Source organism: Callospermophilus lateralis, chromosome 13 (assembly GCF_048772815.1).
Source record: "Callospermophilus lateralis isolate mCalLat2 chromosome 13, mCalLat2.hap1, whole genome shotgun sequence".
Lineage (NCBI taxonomy): Eukaryota > Metazoa > Chordata > Mammalia > Rodentia > Sciuridae > Callospermophilus > Callospermophilus lateralis.
This window is the reverse complement of record NC_135317.1, coordinates 70391096-70410711: the sequence shown is the minus strand read 5'-3', so window position 1 is coordinate 70410711 and position 19616 is coordinate 70391096. Positions and strand designations below refer to the sequence as shown.

At 35.5% G+C, this 19616-nt stretch overlaps 1 protein-coding gene across 1 annotated transcript in view; it reads right to left on the bottom strand.

Moving 5' to 3' along the window:
- Positions 1-6658: 6658 nt before the first annotated feature.
- Positions 6659-19616, bottom strand: part of Nsl1 (NSL1 component of MIS12 kinetochore complex) — a 29920-nt gene continuing 16962 nt past the window's right edge. The window contains exons 5-6 of the mRNA XM_076831610.1: positions 10202-10269; positions 6659-8496 (exon numbers count right to left, since the gene is read on the bottom strand). Of these exons, the coding sequence (XP_076687725.1) occupies positions 8221-8496; positions 10202-10269 (344 nt within the window). The 3' untranslated portion in view covers positions 6659-8220. The remainder of the gene's footprint in view (positions 8497-10201; positions 10270-19616) is intronic.

The window sequence follows — 19616 nt, the reverse complement described above, 5'->3', positions numbered from 1 at the left end:
AATTTATTTCTTCTTAAAAATATGATGAATCATAGATAATATAGAAGATAATTCCTGTTCACCTATATTTGTCATAATTTTCAAATAATTTTAAAATGAAATATTTATACCCAAGTATTATTTGCACATAGTTTTAAAAATCAAATCTGTAAGGCATAAAAAGAGAGAGAGCAAGAACCAGAGAGAGAGAGGCAGACAGACAAACAGACAGACCGTGGCCTACTTCCCCCTACCTAAGTTCATCTACAAAGTTAACACTTTCCATTCTTAGCTCTTTATTCTGGTATCTACTAAATGATATCCATATTGAGCAGCTACTTAGAGATTAACCACTGACATCCAGTGGTGGTGTATGAGAGTTTCACCCCCAACATTCCCATTTCAGGGCTGATACTTGATTGTCACACTGGGACAATCTTATGAACTGTTCAAACATGGATATGTTATCTCTGTACTAGCTGGTAAAGGAGGCTTCTCAGTGTCCCTACCCCTGTCCCCCGGCTGTTCCAGCCCATCTGGAACACTGGTTGTGCCTAGGCCCAGTAGCTATAGGGGTTCTCCAGAATGCAACTTCAGTCTTTGACCAATGACAATTTGCCTGTCAGTGCCGGGGCTGTACTGATTGCTAATACCCATCCTCTCAGTCCTCCAGTATAACTGTCCCAATTCTTTATTGACTTCAGATTCAGTGTTTTTATTATGTCTGTATAAATATTGTTCACCATGGAACCAACTGTTACTATGATTACGTATCTTTTCTTGTATAACTTTCTGGCTTTACTGGAATAAACAATTTCCTGACTTTTTTGGTTTGTTTGTTTACTTGATAGTATATGAATAATACTATAAAATATATCTCCTTTATACACTCTTTCAGGGGGTCAAGACCATCACTTTTGTTGTTGGTTATATTTTCTCCTTCTGAAAATCTCTTTTGGAGTCCTATAGATTCTTCATTCAACCTGGCTTCTCGTGACTGTTCTCCAGTTCAGTTGAGGAGTTTGTAAGTGCCTCCCTTTTGGGGCCTCCATTTCCCAGATCCCATGGCTACTTCTTTTCTGTTTACTCTTTGTAGTAGACCACAACCCTCAGTAGTGTCCCCAGACAGGAAGCTTTGGAAGTAATTTTTTTCCTTTGAGACTTTGTGTATCTGAGAATGGCTTTTGGAACATTTGATAAGTCACATTTGGTTATTAGCATGGCTGGGTATAGAATATTAGGTTACAAACCGTTTATGCTGAGAATTTACAGATTGTGATGCCTCAAAGGCTTCTAGATTTTAAGATAGTTATTCAGTTGATGCCATTTGAATTCTCATTCATGATCTCCCCTCCATCCCTACCCCCAATGGAAGTTTGAAGAACTTTTCTTTATCCCCAGTGGGCTTTTTGTTTTTCTGTTAATTTGTGGTTTTTTTTTTTTTTTTTTTTTTTTTTTTTTTTGTGTGTGTGTGTGTGTGTGTGCCAGGGATGGAACCCAGGGACACGTAACCACTGAGCCACATCCCCAGCCCTTTTTATATTTTATTTAGATTCAGGGTCTTAATAAGTTGCTTAGGTCCTCGCTAAGTTGCTGAGGCTGCCTTTGAACTCATGATCCTCTTGCCTCAGCCTCCCAGTCCTCTAGGATTACAGGTGTGCACAACCATGCACAGCCTATCCCTAGTGTTCTAATATTTCTTAATAATGTGTCTTGGTGGGGTGATTTTATTTATTTATTTATTTGGTCTTTCTTCATTCCATGCACTGAATACTGAGGGGGCCATTCCATCTGGACACATGCTGTTTTCTGTTGTTATAACAAAATTCCTGAGGCTGAGTGATTATTAAAGTTTACCTTGTCTCAGGTCTAGAAGTCCAAGAGCATGGCACTGGTATCAGCTTGGCTTCTGGTGGGGGCTACATGCTTCTCCATGCATGGTGGTAAAAGTGGAAGAACAAGATGGGGTTCATGTAAACACATAACACGGCAAAAGAGGAAGAAAGAGAGCAAGCCAAGGAAGTCAAACTCTCTTGATAACAACCCCTTCTCAACCTCTGAGTGCTGTTATGTTGGGGATCAGGCCTCAACATGAGTTTTGATGGGAACAAACCACATCCAAACCATAGAAGTTGGTATTTGTCAGTTCTGGGAATGTTTCTTTTATCAGTTCTATTTCTCTATTATATTTTTTAAGATACCCTTTACATGTCATTCCATTCACTTTTTTAAAGTGTGATGGTTTTTAGTATATTTGCCCAGCAACCATCACTATCATTTTAGAGTATTTCCATCACCCTCACCCCCTTTGACAGCATTCTCTCTCAGAATTAGATTTGACCTTTTCGTGTTTATTTTCTGCTGATTTTGTTGTTGCTATTGGTGGTGGTGATGGTGGTAGTACTAGGAATTAGATTCAAGGTTTCATGCAGGCTAGGAACGTGCTCTACCATTAAGCCACAGTCTTAGTCTTGAAAGAGAATTTCAAGACTTTTTTCAGTTCAGTCTACTTTTTGTAACAGAGAAAAAATTTTCACTGTTTTCCTTCAACCTTTCCAACATTTCCTATAATTACTGAATTTCTTGCTTTTAATCCTCTTAGCTTGCTAGTTTTGGGCCTATGAAGAAATGTAATTTCTCTCTCTCTCTCTTTACAGTGTTGAAACATTGATTTTATTTTTTTCCCACATTTTTTATTGGTGCATTATAGTTGTGTATAATGATAGAATTTGTTGTTACATTTGTATGTGGACATAATATAACAACATAATTTGGCCAATATCATGCCCCAGCACTACCCCCATCTCTCAGCCCTTGTTCCTCTACTGATCTCCCTTTTTTAGGAGATCCACACCCACCTTTCTTCTCCTTTTTCTTCTCTAGCGTCTGCATATGAAAGAAAACATTCAGCCCTGGACCTTCAGAATTTTACTTACTTCACTTAACACGATGGTCTCTAGTTCCATCCACCCATTTTCTGGCAAGTGATCTATTTTCATTTTTCTTTATGGATGAATAAAACTCTGTTGTGTATATATATACCACGTTTTCTTTATCCATTTATACACTGATGGACACTTAGGACGGTTCCATGGTTTAGCTATTGTGAATTATGCTGCTATAAATGGGTATGCCTGTAATCACTGTAGTATGCTGACTTTAATTCTTCAGGATGAATATCAGGAGTGATATAGCTGAGTCATATGATGTTTCCATTCCTTTTTTTTAAATATATATATTTTAGTTGTAGATGGATAAAATACTTTAATATTAATTTTTTAGTTATAGGTGAACACTGTATCTTTTTTTATTTTTATGTGGTGCTGAGGATTGAACCTAATGCCTCACACACGCTAGGCAAGTGATCCACCTCTGAGCCACAACTCCAGCCCTAACATTTATTTATTTTTATATGGTGCTGAGGATCAAACCCAGCACCTTATATGTGCTCAGCAAGCACTCTACACTGAGTTACAACCCCAGTCTTCCATTCCTAGTCCTTTGAGGAACCTCCACCCTGATTTCCATAGTGGTTGTACTATTTTACAATCCCACCAACAGTGTAAAAATAGTCCTTTTTCTCCACATTCTCTCTAGCATTTATTATTTGCTTTCTTAATGACTTCTATTCTGACTGGTGTGAGATGAAATCTCAGTATAGTTTTGATTTGCATTTCCCTAATTGCTAATGATGTTGAACATTTTTTCATGTATTTGTTGGCCACTGTATTTTTTCTTTTGGGAAGTGTCTATTTAGTTCATTTGCCCACTTATTAATTGGGTTATTTGACTTTTTGGTGTAAAGTTTTTTGAGTTCTTTATATATTCTAGATATTAATCCTTTGTCAAAAGAGTAGCTAGAAAAGGTTTTCTTTCATTCTGTAGGTTTTCTCTTCACATTTGTAATTATTTCCTTTGCTGTGCAGATTTTAATTTGATACCATCCAATTTATTAACTCTTGACATTATTTCTTGGGCTTTAGAGGTCCTACTGAGAAAGTCATTGCCTATACCTATGTACTGAAGTGTTGATTTTATGTTTTCTTCTAGGAGTTGCATAGTTTTTGCTGTAATTCCTAGGTCTTTTGACAGATTTTGATTTTTACCCAGGGTGAGAGATAAGGATCTAATTTTATTCTTCTACATATGGATAACCAGTTTTTCCAGCACCATTGTTTTTTTTTTTTTTTTTAAGAGAGAGAGAATTTTTTAATACTTATTTATTTTTTAGTTTTCGGTGGACACAACATCTTTATTTATTTTTTGTGTATGGTGCTGAGGATCGAACCCAGCGCCATGTGCATGCCAGCAAGTGCGTTACCGCTTGAGCCACATCACCAGCCCAACATTTGTTAAAAAGGCATCTTTTCTCCAATGTATGTTTTTGGCACCTCTGTCAAGGATCAGATAATTATAGATTTGTGGGTTTGTCTTTGGGTCTTCTCTTCTGCACCACTGCTGTGTTTGTTTTTATGCCAGGTTTTGTTACTATAACTCTGCAGTACAGTTTGAAGTTGGGTATTGTAATGCTTCCAGCATTGCTTTTTTGGCTTACAATTGCTTTGGCTCTACTGGGTCTTCTTCCAAGTGAATTTTAGGACTATTTTTTTCTAGACCTGTGAAGAATAGCATTGATATTTTGATGGGGTTTGCAATGAATCTGTATATTGCTTTTGGAAGTATGTCCATTTTATTGATATTAATTCTGACTATCCATGAACATGGGAGGTCTTTCCAACTTCTGAGGTCTTCTTCCGTTTCTTTCTTCAGAGTTCTATAGTTTTCACTCTAGAGGTTTTTCACCTCCTTGGTTAGATTTATTCTGAGGTATTTTAGGGTTTTTTTGTTTTGTTTTTTTGAGGCCATTGTGAATGGAATTGTTTTTCTGATTTCTTTCCTGGCAGAAAGCTATTTATTGACTTTTGTATGTTGACTTTGTATGCCAATCTCTCTTCTTAACAGTGTATACTTCTTCAATATTATTGATAGTCATCTTTATCTTAGTTAATAATCTAAAACACTGTCTTTTCCAAATGGTATTTCTATATTAAACTCTGCTATAACTGTATAGTGAAACTTGGGCTCTCAAGATTTCAAGCCTCAGCTGTCTGTCTAGAGCTAGATATTTTTTTAAATTTAATTATAAACATTTCCAGAAACAAAACTAGAAAGATTATAAACATCCATCACACAGATTCAGCATTACCAAGATTTTTGCCACATTTGCTTAATCTATTTTTTTCTTTGATGAAATTTTGCAGAGCAAATTCAACACATCATGTCATTCTATGTATTTCAATATTTAGCCCTTAAAAGGTGGGGCACTTCCTTACATAATTAAAATTATGTTATATAATCTAATAAACAATTTTTGTTTCTGCTTGGGAATTTCTGAAGTGAAACCAATCATACAGAATTTCAATACTGATAGGGTATAGCCAGTTGTGAGTGGTGGGAACATGAGGTTAAGGGAATAATTCTACAAAGCCCACTATGCTGAACCTCACATGTTTCTTTTTGTTTGTTTGTTTTGGAGCTAGGGATTGAACCCAGGGGCACTCAACCACTGAGCTACATCCCCAGCCTTTTTTTCCCCCAAATTTTTTAGTTGTTGATGAACCTTTATTTTATTCATTTATTTATATGCAGTGCTGAGAATCAAACCCAGTGCATCACACATGTGAGGCAAGTGCCCTACCATTGAGCCATAACCCCAGCATCCCCAACCCTTCTTTATATTTTATTTAGAGACAGCGTCTCACTAAGGTGCTTAGGACCTCACTAAGTTACTGAAGCTGGATTTGAACTCACACTCCTCCTGCCTCAGCCTCCCCAGATAGTGGAATTACAGGCATGTACCACCACTCCCAGCTACATGTTTCTTTTTTAAAAGCATTTACCTGCATCCCTGCCTGGCTTAAGTTGACAGGATATGTTGCATTCCTTAGCAAATAACCTGTATCTGCAGGAGAAATGCAGGTCTGAAATGCTAATAAAAAGAATACAAGGGCTGGGGTGGCAGAGTGCTTGCCAAGCACATGTAAGGCATCGGGTTCGATCCTCAGCACCATACCAAATAAAATAAAGGCATTCTGTCCATCTACAACTATTAAAAAAAGAATATAAGTCACCCTGAAAGGGGTGAAGGGGGGAGGATTTTTGTGACCCTTATACTGACCAGATCCCAGAACTAAGGGAGATCAGGATAATTCTCTCTAAACATAAAATCTATAAGAACAGGTTCTAATTAGGACTAGTCAGCATGGGTCAAAGTGACCTACAGTTGTCATAACAGTGGGAACCTGAAAGTCTGACATCATCTTACTGTCAATTAAAAGTCAAGAGGTGGGCATGACTCTCTGGAAATTTCATTGGGAGCCCTCTCTGGGTCCTCCTCCAAGTGAATTTTAGGATTATCTCCCAATAAAACTAGAAAGCCAGAGCAGCATGCCATCCCTCTCCTGAGAGGACCTACTCTTTCCCTTAGGAGTGTCCCCTTTTCCTCTTTTCTATCCCTTCTAATAAATTCATGCCTGTTACCTTGAGTGACATGTCTGAAATCTTTCTGGCATGACTGCAAGAAAGGTCTCTGTGCTACATCAGTCTTGCAGCAGGCCTCTACCCAAAACAACAGTATGAAGTTAGCACTGTAAAAAGAGCAATATTCTATAGCCTCAAAACAATTTTAAAGTGAAGTTTAATATCTTCTGAAATGCAAGGTTCTGACCTGCAATTCAACTAAAGCTGAGCTCAAGAACACCCACTGAAAACTCTTAAAAATACATAGTATCAAGGTCAGTCTTTGTACATTATGTTAATTAAAAACATTATATACAAATATACAGATATCGAACTGTAACATTAAAACATAGAATGTAAAAATGCAATAAAGTGACTTTATAAGTTTTCTTCACGGAAACAGGCTTCACAAATCTAGACATTTATGATTATTAAGATATTATGAGCAACAGTTATATAAAAAAATCTAAGCTATGATTAGTAAATTCCTTTGGAAGTGGAGAAAAGTAGTATACATATCAAAAGGGAAACATGGTAAGTTATATGGTCCCGCCTACTTTGCACATTATAAGAGGCACCAAAAGTGCTATAGGAAACTGTATGTAATACATTTTCTCAGGCTTCCATCAATGATTATTTGACTTACAAATATCCTTAAATGTAAAATTGTTCAGTATTATTGCATTTGTTGTACAATGAAAATTTGCCAATTAATCTGATATATACATTGAGCTGAAAGAATTTATGTATAATGAAATAAATGAGGGCTGGGGCTGTAGCTCAGAGGTAGAGTGCCCGCCTTGCACGTGTGAGGCACTGGGTTTGATCCTCAGCACCACATAAAAATAAAGATACTGTGTCCAACTACAACCAAAACAAAAAAATACTAAAAAGAAAAAGAAAGAAATGAGGAATCCTAAGAAAAAATTATTAGTTTCCAAGTCAAATTATGTTAAATATTCATGCAAAATAAAATTATAGGCCAGAAACACTGGCTACTTGCCAATGTTCATTCTGAATAATCATTCTTGTACAAATAATAGTCATCTTTGTCTTTTGAAGCAAACCCAAAAAAAGCCTAAAATTAATCCCACAAATACAAATTAACCAATTTCAGAATAACAAATTCAAAGCCAGTATTGTCATTTGCACATTAAGTTGATATGCAACTCTAGCTGAGACTTGTGTGTGGCATGCACAAGGCCTTGGGTCCCAACCCCAGCACTCCAAACAAATAAAATCCTACATATAAAAAAATGCATCTGCTCCTGTATAGAACTTTTGTTTTCAGCACCGAATGAATCATCACACAGCCTCCCCCTCTTGTTTTAAGGAAAGATATACATCAAGGAAATCAATAGAATACATTACTTATACAATTCCTCAAAAGCGGCAAGGCAGCCAAGAGTTGATGGCATTTAAGGAAAGTAAAAAATTTGCACTCTTAATGTCCACTGATGTGATTTGTGCCAACTTCAAACAAAACAAAACAAAGTCCCCCAAAAACCACCAACAACAAAAATAAAACCCAACCCTTTTCAGCTAGTATACGTGAAATGAAATGATAAGAAACACAATATTATATCATATCCCAGCACAGACTTACTATGTTTTTATCAATGACTCACTAGTAAGAATTATTTGTTGTTTAAATAAAGTCCTGTCTAGGTAGTAGATGGTAATCTAAACACTGACAGCACCTATAGTCTCAAACAAAAGAGCTTATGAATCCAGATTGATTCTCTTTGGCCGCAGTGGATACCATTTTCTCTGGGGACAGTCCTTAGTTCGCTTTCTTTTCAGTACCACATCAGAGGTTTTCCTGGGAGCAGTCTCCATTGGTGTGGTTTCTATTTGTGTTATAAAGCTCTCGGGTTTAGCATCTGGTTTTCTACAACTGGAAAAGATTTCTTGGTGGATCCTCTGGAGCTGAATGATAGGTTGCATTTTCAAAACTTGGGAAAATCCATCTCCTTGTTCAATCAATGCAGGGAAAGCCTTTAAAAAGTAACAATCAACATTAATCTCAGGTTGTAATACAAACATACGAACGCAGCACTATCTTCAGGTCACGGCTTTTTTGAGACCGAATTTCTTGGGGTTATGGATATTCTGCTTTTATCTTCAAAATAACAGTTTAAGCTAAGGAATTTTTACTAAAAGCTAAGACTAGAAAGATTTATTCTTATCTTACAATGTTTGGTATTAAAATTAAATTCAACAGAATGGAATAACAGAATTTCAGAGCTAAGGATCTAATGTCTGAAATTCTGTATTTTAGGATTAAGGAGTACTTGGCAAAGCTTAATAATCAAGAAGAGGGATCAGTACATTTTTCTTGTAAAGGACCAGACAGTAAATAGTTTTGCTCTGGAGGTTTGCATCTCTACCATAAGAATGCAATTCTGCTGTTGTAATGTGAAAGAAATCTCAGAAAATAAGTGAATGAATGGACATAGGTATATTTTAGTAAAACTTTATTTACAAAAATGGGGTAAGTGCGGGGCTGGGGATGTGGCTCAAGCGGTAGCGCGCTCGCCTGGCATGCGTGCGGCCCGGGTTCGATCCTCAGCACCCATACAAACAAAGATGTGTCTGCCAAAAAAAAACTAAAAAAAATAAATATTAAAAATTCTCTCTTTCTCTCTCTCTCTTAAAAAAAAAGGGGGGGTAGGCTGAATTTTAGCTTGGCCTACCCTAATTTGCCAATACCCAATCAAGAACATGCTGAGAGAGAGATAATTACTAGAAAATTATAGAATCAATCCAAACCTCAAAAGAATATTACAGAAAATTAACATTAAAACAGGGGAGATTCTGAAGGAGTTTAAAAATAATTTTCATATACTAGAAATCCAAATGTTTCCTGTTTGGATAAAATAAATATCAAACCATAAACATTTTCATTATAATAATATTAAGATTCTCCAGTTGGAGGAGTAGTATAATATAGTGATTAAGAGTATAGATTCTAGGTGAGGTGTGGGGATTGCTCAGTGGTAGAGTAAGTCCTTTTAGCATATGCGAGGCCTTGCATTCAGCTGCCAAATACCACCAATGAGAGAGAGAGAGAGAGAGAATATATATAAATTCTAGAGCCAAACATTCACGGTTTAAATCCTGGCTTGGCTACCTTAGCATCTCAGTTTCCTTATCTGTAAAATGGGGGAAATATAGTACCTATAACATAGGGTTAGTATAAGGATTAAATGAAGTAATAAATGTAAAGCAGTTATATGGTGCCTGATTCACTCCAAGTAGACAATAAATGTTAGCTAGTATTATTATCCAGAATCATCTAATGGGCTGCTAATACTCAGCCCATTAGATGATTCTGGATAATAATACCAACCTTTAATATACCTTTAATGTGCCTAATAAAGTGTTCTGAATTTTTCTGTTGCTTGATACATTTATTAAACATCTATTTATTTATTTTTAAATATTTTTTTAGTTGTAGAGGGACACACAATATCTTTGTTTATTAGTTTATTTTTTAATGTGGTGGTGAGGATAAAACCAGTGCCTCACACATACTAGAGGCAAGCACTCTACCACTAAGCCCCAGCCCCAGCCCATTAAACATCTATTTAAAAGACTAAGAATTATAGTTATAATACACTAAAACACATATGGATGTTGAGAGTAAATAAGTAGTCATACATTTTGTTCACTTTATACTTTTTTATCACATAGTTTTTACCTTCATAGCTTCACTGATCACCTTAGCTATGGTTTCCCCTCTGCATTTCAGACTTTCCATGCGAGAATCTACAAAAACATCACCAAGCAATATTAGGTTTTTAAATCAAACAGCAAATCATAGAAGCATTCAGATGCTATCTGGACACAAACCTGTTAGGACCATTTGCTTTAACTTAATCTTTCTTTGATTGCCTTGTAATCTATTAAAACAAACATCCTAGTAAGTTAATTTGGATAAATGAAAGGACTATAAGAACATTAAAACAGTAAAGTAAAACTAAAAGTTAGAGGCATAAGGTAGTAGACAAGATTCTACCATGAGCAGTCCTAATAGTGTGTGCTCCTAGAAGAGAGTGCAATGTTCATTCTATATATTATCTACCATCATATCTAACATCTCTGAACACCATCATCATATTTTAGAATATAGGTTAATAGCAAAAGATTTTTTGAACTTAGATATACAATCAAGCTATGGTGGTTATACTAATATCAAACAAAATAAACTCTAAGTCAAAAGTTGTTATCAAAGAGACTTTATTGATAAAAGGAAGTCAATCGAAGCTCTGTCAATTATTAACCCAACAAGAGCTCTGTTTTGGTTACTGTTTGCATGGAATATCTTCATTCATTCTTTCAATTTCAACCTGTTCGTGCCTTTGGATTTCAAATGACTCTCTCTAGACGGAATATAGTTCAATCATGTCTTTTTTCTCCATTTGCCAACTTCTACTTTGAATTAGAGAGTTTTCAGTCCATTTATATTTAAGGTAATTACTAATAAAGAAGGACTTTTGCCACTTTGGTATCTTTTTTTGTATATTATTATACCATTTTTGTTCCTGGGTTCCTTTGTTACTGCCTTCTTTTTGTTTAATTTTTTGTAACATACCATTGTTGTCCTTTTTTAAAATTTTTTTGTTGTTGATGGACCTTTATTTTATTTATCCATATGCAGTGCTGAGAATTGAACCCGGCGCCTCACACATGCTAGGCAAGTGCTCTACCACTGAGCTTCAACCCCAGCCTCTGTTTTTGTTCTTTTCTGTTCATTTTTAGTATAATTTTCTAGATAATTTGTTAGGTTACAACTGATAACTAGTACAACATGAAAGCAATTTTCAAATCAATATATTAAGGCCTATGCTAGGTGAAAATTAAAATTCTCAGCAAGTGCTATAGTTTGGATTTTTAATGCCCCTAAAAACTCGTGTGTTAAAGGCTTGGTCCCCAGTTTGGCACTATTAGGATATGGTGGAAATATTAAGAGGTGGGGTCTAGCAGGAGAGCTTCAAGCCACTGGGGGTTTGTCTTCCACAAGGGGATTGTGGAACCCCAGTACCTTCCTCTTCTCTCTTTCCCTTACTAGCCATGAGGTGAGAAGTTTTATTCTGTTGCACATTCCTGTCATGATGTGCCATGATAAGGCCAACTGATCGTGGACTGATACCTCTAAAACTGTGAGTTGAAATAAACCTTTTCTTTTTATAAGTTGATTATTTCAAGTATTTGTTATAGTAATTGGTGAGTAATACAGTGGTTTATTTTTAAATATATGCAGATATTTCTTTGCAACTAAAACAAACCTCATTTAAAATTTCAAATATATCTAAAGATATGATACCATGTTAAACTTTCAGTTTTTGACTGAGCCTTATATGATATACTAAGTGTTGGTAAGGATTTGAAGCAAGTGGAACAATTACCATGCCTGCTGATTGAAATGTAAACAGGAAAACTTTCTGCAGTAGCTATAAAGACTAAATATATGCCTATCACATGATACAAAAACTATTTCTAGATTTATATCCATAAGAAATGAGTACAAAAACAATATATGAATATTCAGAGTTGCACTATGCATATAGCCCAAATCTTCAAACAATCCAAATGACAATTAGTGGAAGAACAGAATAAACTGTTTATAGACCATGGTAGAATACTACACAACACTGAAAAAACCTTTTTTACTACTCTTAAAACATGGATGAAATCTCAAAGAAACAACTCAGAGCTAAAGAAGGCAACACAAGAGTACATAACTGTACAATTCCATTTATACGAAGTTCAAGAACAGATAAAACAAATCTATAATGATGTAAGTCAGAAAAGTGGTCATCTCTAGTAGAACTAGAATACTGACCAAAAAGAGGTATAAGGAAACTTTTGGGGATACTGGAAGATACTGGAATGTTACACAGAGTGTCTGTAAAATTAGGAAACAGGATACACATGTGTTAGTTCCATTTTCAAATGATATGCTCAATATCTTTTTAAAGCAATAGGTCCTATTGTTAATCTAAAAAAAATGTAACAAATACACTATTTTACTTATGCTTTCAGATTCTTTTGATACTCCAAATTATATTTATTGTATAATTATAAACATAATGGGAACATTATTTGAAAATGCAGAGCTTAAAAATAAGTATATCCTTCTTTCCAACTATGCAGATACTGAATACCTAAATCAAGGTGGCAGGTACATGTATATACGTGTATAAATTCACCAAGCTGTGCACTGCACGTTATACCAACACTCAGACACACACACACAATGAACACAATATATTTTAGCATTTACTGTAGAAAGTTATCTTACTTTTACTTATATAGTAAGGCAATCCTAATCTTCTTCATTGTTACTGCATGGTTTACAAAATGATCTATCACCTGAGTGATTCTGTTCAATGTTTTATTAACAGTACCAATAATTATGTTCACCAATTTGTGAAGCCTTCACTATGATTCTCTAATTGGAAGATTCTTAGAGACTAAGAACTATCAATGACTAATGTAAAGAATTCCTAAAACACCTCATTACTTTTTTGGTCTATAAACTTATATATTGCTGAACAACAAAGCTTTCCATCTGTTACACACGCAATGCAAAAGTATATGGGACTTGTATACAAAACGTAGTTAGGCTAAGTTTGAATAAAGATTGTCACACATGAATGTCTGAAGGGATATTCTAAAGTTGTGCAGGACATATAAGACATTTAGTATCCCTGGCCTGAGTGTGAAATGCCAGCTATACCCTTCTCATTACTATGGTAACTCAAAAATGTCCCCCAACTTTTTAAAAAGGACCACTAGGGGGCAGTACCTGCTCCAAGGAGAACTCTAGTATTCTTTATCTTCTAGAGCTACCTTGGGAACAGGAAGGAACCTCATGCTCTCATCTTATGATCTCTGGTGTTGAACACCTAACATGTAGAAGAAGTGCACAATAGTTATGATGGAGCTAGGCTATATAATAGAGAATACTATACAGGCACAAAAGGGTAAAGTCAATCTAACAGGAAAACTGAAGGGAAAAGAAAGTCACAGGTATTGTAAGAGAGCTGCCTTAAAAGAGGATTTGGTGAGCTTGGGGATTATAGGGGTAGGAGGTGGGTGGCAGAGGATATACTATACCAAAACAAGGGAATAAATCAAGAAACAGGAGAAAACAGGAACCAGGAAATGTGATCCAGAACAGGAGACAAGTAAAGGAAATTCCCAGAATGATAATGGAAGGAACAGATAGGATGAAAGTTCTCTGCAGCAGGCTTAGAGAGTACCCAGTCCAGATTTGGAATAGGAAGGTGGAAGGTTCCCAGAATATTTCCAAGAAAAGAAAGGAATTTAAAAGTGGATTTGATGGATAACCTGAAGTGTTTGGGGAAAAACGAACCAAAAAGAAAATTAAAGCAATTATCATTCCAGAAGGGAGCAAAAAACTATTCAAGAAAGAAATACACTCATAGTAATAATTACCTGACTCAGATTGAAGAACATTTATATAGTCATAACAATATAAATACTAAATACTACTGATTTTTTTTTACAAGAATGACTGAGATTTGGTTAAAAGTAATGCTTGTGAGATGATTCTATTAAGAAATCTGACAATGAAAGGTAAGATTTCAGGAAAGAAACACAACATGAAAGCTTTCTCTACTTGTTCCTACTTAGCCCATTCCTACAATAGTACACGTTGCCATGCCAATCTACTTTATGTAATTTTAGTAACCCCGTAAGGCAAGCAGATTTCATTTGCCTTCTTTTATAGGTTAAAAAAAAATTAGATGCTGAGAAATGAATCTATAATTGAAGAGAATTAGAATTTACATCTCCTAGAATCCAAAGCATGTACTCTTCTATATTCTATATGTAACTTTCCCAAATACCACTTTGCCAGGAATTACACTATCTTCAGAAGAACAGAGGTTATGAAATATTTAAAAGTTAGCTCAAGCAAGGCTGAGGATATAGTTCAGTGGTACAGAGCTTGCCTAGCATGCACAAGACACTGAGTTTGATCCCTAGCACCACAAAAAGAAAATTAGCTCCAACATAATGAAAATATCTTGAAATAAAAATAATTATGCCTGATAAAGAATTAAAATAGCACAATTATGGAGTTAAATGTTTTAACTATTAACTTTATAATATTTTTTGAGTTAAGTAAATTAAATTCTTTGCATTTAAAAAACTAAGCAGTATCAATAATTTTAAGAACAGAACTAAAGATTTTTAAAAAGAGACAAGGTAGGAGGAGACACATTTAAAAAGATCACTAAATATATGACTATGCTGTCTGATAATGGAATAATAAATAATTTCCAACATTAATATCTGTTTAGGAAATTTCAAAATATACAAACATCTCACTCCCTCACTCATGATTACTCTAAGTGAATTTTTCACATTTTTTAACTGTGAAAGCATATAGGTACTCCCAATACAAAATCTAATTTAAGAATGTCTCTCATGTAGATGTCTGGTCCAGGCCATAAAGAATATGGAATAGGCAGAAGCATTCTCAATAGTCTCAATAAGACAATTTTGCCAGGCATAGTGGCACAAGCCTATCATCTCAGTGACTCCAGCAGCTGAGACAGGATAGCAAGCTCGAGGCCAATCTCAACAACTTAGGCCCTAACCAACTAAGCAAGACCCTGCCTCTAAATAAAAAATAAAAAGGGCTGGGAGGTGGTTAAGTGGTAAAACGCCCATGGGTTCAATACCCAGACTAAAACAAACAAAAAACCCCCCCAAATCTTCATGGCACCACTATTTACCCTCTTTACCACAAACAATGGTGGAATCCAAAGTTTAGGGATCTAGACTTTCTCTGAAAAAAAATCCTACCTAAACATCACACAGTAAAAATTATACACCTGAAATGTGATATTCCTAATATCTTTTATCACCAATGTGTAGTATTTCAGCTACATTGTATGTTCAACAAGCCTTTAAGGGGGAGCCTAGAAACTCACTCATTTCTAATAATTTTCAATTTTTTTTTTTGTCAAGGGGGAATGCATTTCTAATTCCAAAGCCCAGACTTTGAACTTATAAAACATAACTACTTATAAGTGCATGGCTACCTATAAATATTGTAGCCTAAGAAGGACAGCATTGTTAAGAAAGAAGAGGAAATGCCTTTAAGTCCTCTGCTTGTAGTTAGTAAAGAACTGAAGTATTATTAAAGCTGCTGTATGAAACTTAAAATAGCTCCTTGCCATCACATGTTTAATGAAGAACAAAGAAAAAAAAAGAAGAAGAAGAAAGAGAAAGGGGGGAGGGAGGGAGAAGGAGAGGACAGAAGGGAGGGAGAACTTTTCAAATTAATTTCAAGGACTTTAAAAAAAAAAAGGGCAAGATAGAGGCAATTATTCATTATACTAGTAGAATTATAAAAGGTTGTTACTGACAAATGAGAATCACATTTTATTGGTAGACAGTTAATCAGTAGATTACTTCAAGGATATTAAAAAATGTTTGTCCTTAAAAATGTGGAAGTTAAGCACCCTTGAGAATGCTGCCTTCCCTAGCTGCTGCTTTCTAAAACACAGGGAAATGAAAAAGTAGAAATGAAAGATTGAGTAATCAGCCTAGTTTTGCTTTCGGGTTATCACAGTGACTAAAGTAGGAAACATGAACTTCCAAAGCAGGCACAAATTCAGGAATTCAGCAAAAATGTATTAACTGATTGTTTGTTTTCTATTTCCAATATATGTTATGCATATGAACAAGCAAGATCACATAGCACAGGATGACTGGTTTGTACTGGTTTCTGAGAATACAACTAAAATCATTAATTAGAACCATGAATAGGAAAACAGCATCCCTGGTGAAAATGAAAACAAAAACTAAGCCATGATTTATGATTTTCTAGAACTTAAAGAGATCTGCTTATTGGACATAATCCTCTACACCCATTCCCACACATACCTTGCCATTTCCTTCAGCACCGTGAAGTCTCTCTAAGGCATTGTTAAACCCCTTACCCTCACTCATTTTATCTGGCCTCAGAGAAATCGCTAATCTTAGCTTATAAACTTCTTTCCCTCTGTTCACTCCACTGTACTCAGTGGATTTTATTCCATAAATACCTAAGCTCATTCCTGATTTAGGAACTTTGTTCTAGCTCTTCCTTCTGCTTAGAGAGCTCTTCCTCTTGATGGTCACCAAATAAAATTCCTTCCCGTTACTACCACAGAAATGTGTTTCCTATCACATAAACACATCATCTTGGCACTGATGTCACTAACTTATTTTTGTATACATTACTTTTTCCTCCCACTAGAATGTAAGCTTCACAAAGCAAAGACTTTGTGTTGCTGCTCACCATTATGTCCTCCATGCTGGGAACAGTTCTGGCACACAGTAGACATTCAACATGTATGATTAAATGAACAAAAGAGTAATAGTCACACACTAAGTATTTATGAGCACGGTGCTATTACACTGGCTACATATAATGTAAATATACTGGAAAAAATTTCATAGAACTTTCAGTTGTATGTGTGAAAGAGAGTATAAATAAGGAAACCCACAAATAAATTATAACAAGTAGTATTAAAGAAATAAACATGTTATGATAAAGATCTAGGGATACATTTTAATTAGGATGGTTAGGAAAGAACTCTGAGAGGGTAACATTTATGAGAAAGAAAACATGGGAAGAGAAGGGGAAGCATGTGTGAAAGTGAGACACCTTCAATGAACTGAAAGATGGGTAGGCAATGGGGGGCGATAGCCAAAGGAAAGTGCCTGAAATGGATTTAGAGAGGCAAATAGGGGTCAAATCATCTAAGGGAATGCAGAGAAGTTCAAACTTTATTACATATATATGTATGTATATTTATAAAAAAGGGCTGAGGATTTAGCTCAGTGGTAAGGTGCCTCTGGATTCAATCCTCAGTACCAAAAAAAAACAAAAAAAAAAAAGTTCTGGATTCTCCAATAGCTAAAGAAAATCAGAACACACATCATGAAAGAAAAAAATAATAATAAATTAAAAACAAGTGTAATATAAAAATAGAAAAACTGATTAGCAAAATTGAAAGGATAAAGATTTTCTAGAAGATGTGAAAGTATATAGGCAGATGTTAGTGGAAGATGGGAGGAAAGAGGAATCAAGGAACAAAAACAATTTTTCAAAAAAATTCAAGAACTATGTGTATATAATCCCATTTAAATAAAATTGTCTTGACCCTTACTTCACTATATTCATAAAAATTAAGATGGATCATAGATCTAGAAATAAAACTAGAACCTAAATAAATAAATAAAATTGCCAACAGGTGAAGAAATTACCAATTAAAAAACATGAAGGTAAACTATATACTGTTGAGTGAAAAAACATTGACAAAACACAATGTATTATATAATATTTATATAAGAAAGCAATTTAAAAACTCCTGTGCTATCTGTGTACAAATGCACTAATAAAAATATAAAATTGGATATACCAAACTCATAACAGTAGTTGCCTATTTGAAGGTGTATGAGATCAGTAGCCTTAGGAAAAGAAACTATGGTATATTATCATTTCCTAATTGTTTAAAATTCTTAATTATGTTAATTTTTAGGATAAACTTATATTTATTAAAAACACAAAAACTAACTATAGAGCCAGGCATGGTGGCACAGGCCTATAATCCCAATGACTCTAGAGGCAGAGACAGTCTTTGAAGTCAGCCCTAGTAATTTAGAGAGGCCTTCAGAAACTTAGCAAGACCCTGTCTTAAAAAATAAAAAGGGCTGGGGATGTAGCTCAGTGGTAAAGTGCCCCTCGATTCAATCCCCAGTATCAAAATAATAAAAACATAACTATAAAATATTTAAAATACAACCACAATTTAAAACCAAGTTAGATCTATACCAGTTCAACTGGAGGATTTCCACCATAAATTTGAGTTAGAAGACTAAATTGTAGATAACCTGATATATGAATCACTTTTATGTAAAATAAATTATGCCCCCAAATTATCCAGTTTATACATGCTCCTATAAAATTATATGTGCAGAGAAAAATGGACTCATACCACCTTAACTTTCAATATCTAAAGGAGTGGCAGATGAGAAGGGAGAGAGGACACCAAAACAAAAAGAAAAAAAAAATAGAACAGTATCCTTGATTTTAAAAGGAGAATAATATGAGATCATCTATACAAAAATTTTTGCATTAATATTTCTTACATGCACTTGATCTTAGTGTTGGAGCACGCCCCCTTAGCCTTGAGTAATGCGGGGTGGAACTGGCTATGGGAGGCAAGTGGGCCTCACCTTGGCAAGGAAGTGTAACTCAGGATTTGGGCGTCATCCAAGGGGAATGGGCTACATCCCCGTTTGTTGTAACACAATCCCTTGCCTTATTTGGGTGGAATTTTCTATCAAATGTCTTTCCCCTAAATAAAAACAGGGATTGGGGTGTGCTTGCTCTCTTGCCTCTTGCTTCCCTTACTTCCCTTGCCCTCCAATGTGGGAGCTGACACTTGAGGTCTCAGAGCCGTCCCTGATCCCCGAAAAACGTATTTCTTGTTTGTGTAGTCTTTTCATTGCCAGCCCAATTCACGCAGAGGGACCTTGACTCCATTGCCTGCGCAGGACATGGGCAATAGTTGGCGCCCAGAACAGGGACATTCTGCGTGAATTTCAGGCATCTGGTAGGTGTGGCTTTCTCTCCAATAGTAAGAAGCGCGTATATATTTGCAGAGTATTGTGGATTGGTTTGTGAAAGTGAGAGGAGGGAGGAAAGTGAGTGGACATAAAAAATAAAATAAACTATGGGGAATTCTTTGTCTTCAGAGAGAGAAATCTATTTTGCAACTCAGAAGAAGACAATCAAGGGAAGGTGAGGCCCACTTGCCTCACTGCATGTGATTCCAATCCACACCCCCATTACTCAAGGCTAAGGGGGCATGCTCAGCTCCTATTCAGGGCAGCCTGACAAGTTAGGACATAGAGAAGTGAGGGCTTAAGATATGGGAAAAGGGGAGGGGCAACAATAATAAATAGAAATTATATCAGTAAGTGGTAGACTAAAATAAAGCAGGTGGAAGTGATAGAATATGACCATAAGGGTCATAAGGGAATTTGACACAGGCTCTCTGGGAAGATTCTCTGATGAGGTG